At 33.4% G+C, this 12083-nt stretch overlaps 1 protein-coding gene across 1 annotated transcript in view; it reads left to right on the top strand.

Moving 5' to 3' along the window:
* Hil (Hillarin) overlaps positions 1 to 12083 on the top strand; it is an 84825-nt gene that overhangs the window by 13194 nt on the left and 59548 nt on the right. Inside the window, exon 3 of the mRNA XM_068764183.1 lies at positions 5474 to 5663. Coding sequence (XP_068620284.1) covers positions 5474 to 5663 — 190 coding nt within the window. The remainder of the gene's footprint in view (positions 1 to 5473; positions 5664 to 12083) is intronic.

Below are 12083 nucleotides of genomic sequence, written 5' to 3' on the forward strand. Positions count from 1 at the left end.
TATTTTCTTAACGCAAATAGACTATAGTCAATAAGCACTATATATTTGATTGTATGTCGCGGATTCGATTCCCAAGTGCACACATTGCTTGAATGTATAACATCGCCACTGCTTATGTACTGTCATATCAAATGTAGTATCAATTTCAATTTTGGTAGCAATGGTCGAAGGCTCCCTTAGAAGCCTTAACTCGCGCCTACTTTATTACCGGATTGAGATGCCGCGCTCTTAGGCAGACGCTCTATGAAGTGACCTAGCGCGGAGTCCCTCGAGAAGATCTAGACTTGGGCTGTCAATCAAAACACATATACAATGCAAGGTCGCCCGTGAGGACCGTACCTTGCCTTGGTCGGTTGCTATGATCTATCTAACATTACTACCATTTCGAAGAGTGTAGGTGAAGTGACGGAAGAAACTACTAAAACGTTTATATCGAAAAAAAATGCGGCACTAAATACGGAAATCATATGTGACTTGCTTCAATCACAACCTCATTGAAGAGGCTTATCCCTATTGCAAAAATTAAGTCTGACAACATACGTATTCATGTAAAAAAAATATTTAAAAACTAGTACAATGATATAACAATAAGCGTATTAAACATTGTATTAAATAAAATGTTATCACGCGCAGCCTTGACGGCGGAAACAGAATAAATAAAAAATAAGAAAACAAAAGGACAGTGTAAACTCAATCAGTAAGAGCGGGTGTTATCACAATGATTAATCCAATGTAAATAAGAATGAATGAAAATAAATACGTTACAGATCAGATGTGCATGAGTCACTCTCCTCGAGTTATTAACCTGAATTACTCATTGCTCACGTTGTAATATCGTGCCATAACTTTATGACCCATTAAAATATACGACATACATATAAATGAAATATGGAAAATTCGTTACTATATTTTTTTTCAACTGTCATACTCTGACGTAGGACGTACACGCCGTTAAGCCTAAAACCTCTATAAAGGTAATGAAGATCAGGGTCTACCTGGAATTAGGAAACCGCTAAGCTCATATATCTCTTAGGCGGATGTTCGAGGGTCCTCACGTAGGGATTTACGCTTAGGCTGTCACAAGTTGATAATACCTGTTCAAGGGCGCTCGAAACGGCCGAAACTTCACTTGGACAGTTGCTATTACTTTTCATTACTATAGTGCCATCGGGACCGCTGTATCGCGCTTCAGGTATGCGAGCTTTTAGATTGGTCAATTGATAATGAGGTCTATATCAGAAAATTACTATATATTGAGTATGTGCTGTGGAGATCCGAATATCTGAACAGTCATTGAATATATTTCTCTCAATTCAATACCCTCGTTATAGTTATAAATGTAGCTTCGTCCCGATGACCATAGAGGCCGAAAGAGAGTACAAACTGATAGACGAGACGTGGAATTGCCCCTGACTAGGTGAACTGGCATCAATCAAGGTAGTAAGTAGTCGCTGTAGCAGTGTGCGTCTATCGGCTGGAATTATGATGATGATGATGACGATGATGGTGCAGAAACATTATGTAATGAAATTTACATCATTTAACATATGAACTTTTTTTATAAAAATTATCAGCACAAGGAAAAGAACAAGAATTTTTTTTAACCAATTATAAACTTTTTATGACATTTTTTGTAGCTTTCGTTTTACGTAAGTGCCGGCGGAAGTTATTGCCAATTCTTGCAATGTGCTTATTATTTACTTTACGTATAGAACTACATGTAACTTTAAAATTCTGAAGCGGAGACCACGCACCGGCAAGCGCAGCGCAGGACGTCCGACCATAAGTTGCTCAGGTCGTCGGAAAACCTTACTTGCATCCAGGCAAGCTTTTTCTAACCCGTCTAGTGGAAATCTTTTCCATCAGTGAACATCCTTTTGCTGATATGATGATGAAACGTATAACAAACACCTTTGATCCTGTTGCCTTCTTCATCTAAAATAGACAATCGTTGAACAATTTTTCGACACACGAACAGATGCTATACACAGTGTGTACCATTTACTAGAAATTATTGTAATATCCAACGCAATAATATTATACACGTGATTTTTCACATCAAATTTCTGACGATAGCCAGTACATGCCCTTTTTCCACTTTGATTTATGGTACATCCTGTTTAATGCTTTGCAAGTATCACAATAAACCATAAAACAACCGCGGATCAAACAATGCCATGTGAAAGTAAATAACAGTACAGTATCATATCCATCGTTTGAAATAAACAACCGTTTAACTGCGGGTTTATTTCATTAAAACTTTTGTTAACCGTCCACTATAAAATGAACACGCTTTACCGCGGTGTATAAAACGACACGTCTGTGTCGGCCAGTGTGAAAGGTCATTTTAAATTGGTCAGTATACTATTGTATTGACCGTTATAAATTGAGGAGAGTAAATTAATTGTAAAAGCCTGACTGTCGTTGTATTTGACATAATTAGAATTAACTTTTCGGACAATAGAACATACGGATTCACGACAGCCTTACACGGTTGAAATTCCTTCCACCCGCACTAAGCGTTTTGCCAATACTTTTATAATTCGAACAGCCAAGGAGTGGAACTGCCTACTGGCGTCATTGTTTTCAGCCAGTTATAACTTAGGAGTCAAGACAAGAATGGATAAGTTTCTCTTAGGCAAGATCAGGCGAAGCACAGGTCAAATGCTTGTTCTGTAAAGGATAAAAAAGCGTCATTCCGAGGTGTTGTCATTCAAACGGAACACATGCAAGAGTTGACACCCAAAGTTTGTAAATAACGAAATGAATATAGATAGTAAAAGCTTTAAGAGGGGTAAACGTATAGCTAAATATGTTAGTAAAATGTTATATAAATTAATTAAATAAATATGTTATACAAATTAATTATTTATATTAGAGTTCCATAGGCTAATAATTTTTGACAGTACAGATAATTTTTTTTATTAATTCTAATTTGTGTCGCTAGTGTTTTTTTTTACAATATTTATTTTCCACTTAAACTAAACGCAGACAGTTGGGAGAGGGTTGCCGCTATTTGATACGGATCTTACTTCTACCAGCTGCGAGGCACGACAGCGTTTTATAATTTTTTACAATTTTTCTTAAACAATTTTCTCTTATGGGTAAATACAGCTAAAATTTATACATATTAACAATACAATTTGGAATACTCAATTATATATTAGTTGCTACATTATCTTATTTCAAGTCGCTGTCCAAACGCTACAGACCGTTAAATGCCTTGAGATTTAGGACAATGTGCCGGGCCAACTCATAGAAAGATTCTGCTGTAGATTTTTTCTTGAGAAGGTCCAGTACGTTGAACGAAGGTATATTAAGGTTTTCACATAAGGTCACGTGGTTACGTCTTTTGGATGCGAATCGGGAGCAGTATCTGAGTAAATGATCAAAAGTCTGTACTGTGAAGTCGTCACATGGGCAAGTCTCATTATAGATGATTTTAAAACGGTACAGGTACTGCATTACCCGTACCCGCAGTACACATATTAAAAAAATATTTAAAAAATATTTTAATTGTCAAATCCTTCATATCGTACATAAACGCTTTTCCTTACTTACCTTATGTATTATTACTGAAACCATTGATTTTTGCAAAGGATGCACCATATATCATTTAGCAACAAATAACTTCTACATTCACCTCTTTCAAAGGTACCTATTTCTAATCATCTTATAGATAATTCATTACCCATGACCTTGAAATGTTCCGTCTAACATGAGAAATTTTAAAAATCAATTTAAGAATAGCACACCTTCATTAAGTATTCGATCTCTGTAGCGCACTTTAAATTCATACGTCACATGTACACGCATATGACTCTGAGTGTACGTGAAACCATGCATGCATGCGCTCTCGTTTCACGACCATTTTGTTGGTCAAATAGTTTTTAGCTGCGTTAATTTTAATCAATAGCACCGTTATTCCAATTAGAGATTTTCTATTAGTCAATTAGTATTCTTTAATTTCTTTCGACTAATTGAAATTATAATTATGATAATTGCATATATTTGGAATGTGTACTACCTAAAACACATCTGATAAATAGAAATATTACATAATAATTTTCTTAGTTATTAGTAACAAACTATTAGTAATTTAGTACAACATTAATAAAAGTAAATTTGCTTTTTTAAACGGAATAAAAAGTTTAATTGGACGCAGGCCTTCCTCGTATGTTTCTAACAATAACGATTCTAAGCGTTAACCTTGTTGAAAGATAAAACATATAGGCACCTATTTATAACACACAGTTTAATAATAAATATCCTATATATGTACCATTTTCTTCGACTTTTAAGCCAATCAATGCCCACTGCAAGGCATAAGATTCCCCTAAAAATGCCATTACATGTACCATTCTTATAACATATGTTTCCGATCCGTGAACCCAGCTCTGATGAAGCAGTGAAAGCATTCGGGCTAACAGCAAGAATAAGTAACATATGAATTACATTAATAAATATTTAATTAAAAATATGATTATTGTGAATTATACAGAGTCATTGGTTATATTTGTAAAAGCTCTAAAGTGGTTAATGTGTATTTTATTTTACAGCAAAATGCTTTAGAAAGACAGGGATAGAAAATCAACAATTACTAATTACGATAATTAGAAAATCTATTTTGAAATACGCGTTTTTTACTATGATATAATTAAGTTATTAATTACTTTTATAATTGATTTTTAGATAAGGTGTACCAAACATTAATTGACAGCAAAGAGCCTTACATTTGCCTCTTGAAAGCATTTTTATACCAACATAGCAAAGTACTCGGTAGATAATACAATGCATTACAACCCGAGATCGTATATTCGAATATTTACGTTAAGCTGAAAAACACTTTTATATCAACAAAAAAAATGGATAGCGCGAGGGGTAAATACACCAGTTTGTGCGAGTAAGATGATAAACTACACCTTCTCGTGTGAAAGTAAAGTTTCAGGTACCATTAATAAATTACTTGTTTATGTAATTGTTACGATTATCCGATAAACACAGTGTAGCATGTCCATCGTCGAGGCGGGCAGACGAGATTATTAAAGTCAGAAAACACCGAATGCATGCCGCTTCCAACTTGTCCTATTTAAAATCTCTGGGAGTGACCTTTCTCCAGCAATGAACGTCCTACGGTTGAAATTATGTTGATGAATATTCGATCACTGATTACATTAACCCTTAAATGCATAATGATGTAAATCTGCCAAATACTACTTAAACATAAAATGTGTATTACACTTAAAAGTAAATGCAGTGTTGTATATTTACAACTTAAGGTTTTTAAAAAATAAGTATCATAAATATTATATACATATTTTTTTCTTTTTTTCCCTGCATTTTAGTGTACTTATCTGCAAGGTAAATATATATTTTTTTAATTTATACACATAAGCCATGCATTTAAGGGTTAATAATCTATTAAACTATTTCCTTGTTGTTTCATTTATCTAACTCGAGTATATTTTTTCAGACGTACTATAACAATCAGCATTGGACCGAAGATAAGGAGGTGTACTGCTCCAGCCACGTGCCCAAAATCGGTCCTGGTCACCTAGACAACTCGTCCGTGGGCATCCGTAGCGCTTTAAACGTACCCCGGAGCAATAACTACGTTAATGAACAGATCCGTGGACTCGCTAGAAATAGTCACGACAATGAATGTAAGTGCAATTTACCTTTTATTTAAAAAAAGTTCTATTATCTGTTTATTTAATGGTATTCATATTGGGAGTAAGTATGCTTCTCACTAGATGGACCAACGAAATAGTGAAACGAAAAGTGGCTGTAGGCACATCGCTCGTGCAAACTATGGCCGTTAGGGCGGAAAGGTTCTCGAGTTGCGACCACGAGCCGGTAGACGCGGCGTGGGAAGGACGTCCCACTGGGTGGACCAACGACATCATTAAGGTCGTGGGAGTCGCTGAATATGGGCAGCGCAACAACGGTCTTTGTAGCGATCTTTGGGGAAATACTTTGCCTTGCAAAAAGCGTCTATCGACTGACATAGTGATGAAGGTGATAATGCATGTACTACAAAGGCAATTATTTTGTCTATGATTTATTCATATTGTATCCACTTAGAATCATTTACTGTGTAACATCATGTATTCCCAAAGTGCTCAATTTGCTTGGAATAGAATCAGATTGAGCTCCAAAGCATTGCCGAAAACCCTAAATGACACATCTCGATTTACTAATAAAATCAACTAGCTTAAACAATTTCAAATTGTACATCACATTCTTCAGAGGTTACGTAATGGGAGCCCCAGTTTTAAAAGCTCAACACGTGATCTGCCTTTAAAATACAAATTGAATTCGATTACATTTGGATTAACGAAACGCATGCCATCAATCGTACTGGTAATCTTTCATCGTGCCCTTCTGCATACAAATATTTTAATTATGCGATAGTTTCAGATCAAACCAATGCCAGTATTACTTAATCTAGATACAGTGTGATTTGTTATTGGTGTAAAATTTTTTAATGAAAAATCAACCACCTATTGCTGTCAAGTAACGCATGTTAATTAAAGTATGGTACATTCTATCCAAAAATCAATGATTTCAGAAATAATAAATATCGTATTAATAATAAATAAAGAAAAAGTGTTTTCAAAATTCAGATAACTGCATATCAAAATTAATTATTGAGGGCTATATGTCCTTGCAGACAAGTTAATATCAGAAAATATTGGTCTATCGCATTCTAATTAAAAAAATTAAGGTTCAATTTTTTAGAGTGATCATTTATTGACATGTGAGCTATTTATTTATACCTATAAAACTTTTAATACCTTTTACATAAATCTATCTCGTTTAGTCACGACATCATTTAAGACCGACAATACTGATTTCATCTACGTTTTAATCTTAATTTTTTTATTTTTGTTAAATATCATAATACATAGTGGTTTTTTAAATACAATTTTCAGTGCAGACTACGTTTGGATGGTTGATACGCAAAAGTAGTTAAAAACACACATTGATTATTGCATCAAATTCAAAATCGAATACTTTTCACGTGATTAGATGTATATCGCCTGTTTACATGTTGGAAAAGCGGCAAATTTATTTATTTACGCACCAGAAAATATAACTATCAATGTTGTGTATCATAAATATTTTAAATAGAAACTTAATGAAATAACTCTTTTTATTATTTTCGTTAATATGAATTGATTACTTATATCTAAGGCATAGGATGTCGTCGAATCGTATAGTAATAAATAAAAATATATTGTTGATCTCAATGTAAAAATCTTATATTTGATACGTGATATTTTTAGTCTATTCTGTAGCTTGCAGTCTAATATGGAATTTTACTGGTAAAGTTAAACGCAGAATAAAGACCACGCAAAGATCAATAGAGAGGAACATACTCGGCATAAGAGCAGACAAACACTCGCCAAGTTCTTAGATCAAAGTATCGATGGGCTGGGCACATCGAGCGATGTAAAGATAAAAGTTGAACGCTGTTTTCAACGTAATGGAGAGGTGAGATTGACAAAATAAATGTTGGTAAATAGTATAAAAGATAGAAAAATGTTATTTTGAAAATCTCACGAAGAGACTGGGTGAACAATAATATAAATAGGCCTAAATATTTGTAACATTACTGTGAATGTATTTTGTCTAAGATTTGAAAATAAATGGCCTCATTCATTCATCTAAAGGTTATGCACTTTCCTACTAATACCTGGCGACCGTGATAGGAAGTCCGTGACATATAGAACTTTGCTGGGCTTTTATAAATACAAGATTAATTCGACGAATATAAAACTTCGATCTTTTAATAAGATGTAAAAAATTATTATCCAACTAGCCATTTACAGTGACCACCTGTTGAGAAAAATAACGGATGATACCAATTTGATAAAAACAGATTAAATTCCCGTATAAACGCATCCTTTAACTTAAAGCCACGAGGTTTCAAAACGCGACCTGATCTGAGAAAGTATCACAAAAAATTCAGACGAGTATAAACCCGTCGCTTTTACTACCTTAATACATCCATCTTATCATTTACTTAGTTCAGACTATATTAGAATTGTTAATAAACTTGTTAAAATTATTGCAATTAATTTATAGATATATTATGTGAATTATGAGAATGTACAATACATTCCGTACGTAGTTTTCCACAAAAAGTTACTAATTCAAGTAACAAAATGGATTATCTTTGTCATCTATTGCAGTATATTAACACATACAGTGTTCCTCTGATCCTGTGTCCAGCTATTGACAACCTTGTAAGGCGCCAATGCATCGGAACAATAGACTCGACCTTGGCCGGCGTCGTGTTTGTTGTAAAATCACAATGAGGTTTCGTTTTATATGCACTGCCAAAGTAAAGATTTCTCTACGTCTTCACAGCCTACTGTTGTACTGAATACTGTTTGTTATCTATTGACTTAAAAACCAAAAACACCATAAAGATAAATAGCAAAAAAAAAAACTTCAACTAAGTATAATTTATTATGTGATGTAGGATACATTTTTATAAGATTTTTTAAAATCATCAAATTTTATAATTTTTACGATAATGTAGGAAAAAATTATAATCTAAAATAAGTCAGAGCAGAGATTTCCGACGTGGGGCACATGACCCATAGACTGGCAATTAGATTATTAAAAGGGGGCAATTTGAAAATGAAGTTTAACCGTTTCGCAAAAGCAAATATTTAAATAAATCCGGTAAATAAAAATACAAAAAAAATTTTTTTTCTAATCTTTATAGAAATAATTTGAAATTTTAATTTCAGTTTTTCATTATATGTTTTAAAAATTGATTTATTGTGTTTGTTAACATTTTCCTAATTTTTTCATCCTAAAAACTATCACTGAAAAGTTAAAAAAACTAAATGATAATTTTTAAATGTTTAATAAACATATATTTATTAAAAATTGTGTAAGTCACATAAGGGTAAAAACGGTGTTGCATGGCACCATAAAGGCTGGGAAACATGAATCAAATTCTTAAAACGGAGGGCTGCGACCAATGATGTGTTACGAAACTGAAACGTGGTTCGTCACTTCGCGCCTCATTGGAAAGGAAACAGTTAATTAATAAATATGTATTAATTGTAGGTTTTCCAGGTTATATATGTATTAATTGTGGGTTTTCCATTATATATTATATTAGATAAAACTTTATTCACAATTTTTTATATATTACAATTTGATTTTAAAAATCTACATACATATATATTGTGAGCCATGGTAGCCCCGCGGTAAGAACAGAGACTTGCGTTCTTAGATCGCGGGTTCAATTCCCGGGATACGATCTTATATATCACACTATGTGCAATAATTACATACGTTTACCACAGCTCACAAACAAATTTCAAAGGATGGGTAACAGCATCTCTGCGTACTATAATACCACACTGCGATCGCCAACCCGCCTGCCGGGCGTGCCGATTATAGAATATCCAAAAACGCCTATTGGGAGGCCTATGCCTTGCAGGCGTTTATAGGCTGAAACGACCACGAAAAATATATATAATATATATATATATACTGTACGCGTTATCAGAAACATTTGTTAGTCCAATATATGGACGTAATATTATCACTACACATGCACGACTTTGCTTTTGCAATGCTATATAGTGTTGTATTTAATGTTTATACTCGACTCAATGCTTATTACGGTATTTCGATCTACAAGCAACATACTAATGAATATACTACTTCACTTGTAGATTTTTCGCAAAAGTTATTGCTATATTTATTTTACAAACAAAAACTATACCAGCTATTTATAACTTAAAAACTAGATATTCCCTGAAATATGTTTTAAACTATTGGTATTCTAACGATTGCTTCTCAGTACATATTAATATCACATTATTTATGCGCCATAAGTATAAATGTTATAACAATTGCGACAGATATAAATGACACGATACATGTTAAAAATATACTGATAACGCCCAACCTTCAAAAAGTTAACAAAAGCTTCAAACGACTGGCTGTGCATTAATGATAAAGTTTCAAGAGATATCTAAGACCTTCATTTTTATAGTTTTAAATCTAAAATAATCAGTATATTATTAAATGAATCTTATTATATCAATCAAACATTTTTAGTTTATCGAAATGTTTGAATCTTGGTATTTTGACTCATTACACATGAAAAATAGAATTTCATGTAAAAATAGCAACTGTTGAGTCAGCGGTAGCTTACTTCATAAAGTTAAAATAATCGACTATTCAAAAGTGCATGTTAATGCCTTTTAAAATAAAGGTATTTTGAATTTGCATTTAAATGAAAAAATATTGTTGACAGTTTATGTTTTCAAGTTCTTAAATAATTAAGTTGTTTTCTATTAATCTAGTATTTCATTTTTGACATTTCTTTTGTCCGGGCGCAAATAAAAAATCGTTCACAATGTATAAAAATAATTTGTTTAACAACTGTTATAATGGATTAGTTAAATTAGTGCAAAGAAATTTAGGGAAGATTAGGTTCTTGAACGTTGAAACTGAAGAAAAGAAGGTTAAGTTAGTTTGTTGGCAACCTTCGCGCCTTCCAAACGGAAGAGAACTTTATTTTAATAAGAAATATTTTTATGTAAACGCGGTGTCTCACTCAGTCACAGAGATAATTATGTTCGATATTTCTTTTTACTTCTTCTTTTCAGCCAATAGACGCCCTTTGCAAGGCATAGGCCTCCCCCAAAGATCACTACGTTGACCGCTACTGCGCTGCTTGCATTCAGCGACTACCCCTGATCTTAACTATGTCATCGGTGCATCTAGTGGGGGGCCTACTCAAGCCGCGTCTACCGGCTCGCGACTTCCACTGCAACTTCAGACGAGCAAATCTTCCAGATATGCCCGAGATCTTTGTCCTTCTGTGGATATCCTCATTTCTGATTCGATTCTGCAGCTATACTCCATATTTCTTTAAGAAATCGAATCCGGAATGTAAAGTAACTATAGATGAATGAAAGTAACAGATGATTGGCAAGTAAAGGCGGCAATGAGCAGGCCAGGCCACACAGCGCTTTGAGATGGTCGCTGTGCCATAAGGTTCTGTAATGGAGACCACGTACCGGCAAGCTCAGCATTGGTAGTGCACCAACAAGGTGGAGAAAAGAACTTGTTAAAATTATCGGAAGCCGCTCAATGTGAGCTATTTCCAACCGGTCATATTTTAAATCTACAGAGGATGTTTATGTCCAGCTTTGGACGAAATACAGCTGAAATAATGATGAGATTTTCAATGTGTTTAAAAAAAGGTACAGTCAATGTAAGTTACAACGGTATCTGTGCTACTTGAAGTTTTATAATGTTGAACTGTCGACGCCGCGTCTGGCGTGCACTCGTGGACCAGTCCGGACAAGTTACCGATGTATTGCGTCCATTTTGTTTTTTTTTTTTCAATTATTACACGTTCAGACAAAGTTTTCGCTACAGTTTTGCGGTCAATTTACTGCAATTTTCTCAAACAGTCGTCATAAAATTTGTATTTGAATGTTTAGTAAAATTTAAACAGAACTTTTTTTTTAAGTTTTGAGTATTTACGCCGAGCCGATTAATAATAATTATATTTTTAAATTGGCGTTTTACTTTTATAATTTTAAAAATATCTTTAATTAGGTAGGCATTTACACGCATATTTGAATTATCAATTGTTTTGACAATGTATACAGTAAGTAATTTATTGAGAAGAGCCGGCCAGAAACCCAACAGTTGCTTTTTTCAATTCAAATCTAACAATGTTTGATATATACAATACAATATGAACACTGCAAATGCGTCAACGAACTAAGTTCCATACATATCGATTAACTTAAAACTCTCGAATGCTATTATAAGATTTATTTAATAACATACTCAAAACTGAGAATAGATAAGAAGGTCTATTGTATCATGTGGAACTTTATTATATATAGGTACACTCAGATACATGAAGGAATTTTAAAATTTTTGAAGAATTAAGACAAGTTACAAGAATTTTTTTATAATTTATCATGTATGTAGATACAAATGACGACAGAAAATGACGCCATTTAATTGATATTAACATAATATAATAGTGTATAATTTTATTACATTACAATTGTCATTAA

The sequence above is a fragment of the Battus philenor genome, unplaced genomic scaffold (genome assembly GCF_028537555.1).
Source record: "Battus philenor isolate CCGP_79_NKW_IND1 unplaced genomic scaffold, ilBatPhil1.0.hap1 SCAF_19, whole genome shotgun sequence".
Taxonomy (NCBI): domain Eukaryota; kingdom Metazoa; phylum Arthropoda; class Insecta; order Lepidoptera; family Papilionidae; genus Battus; species Battus philenor.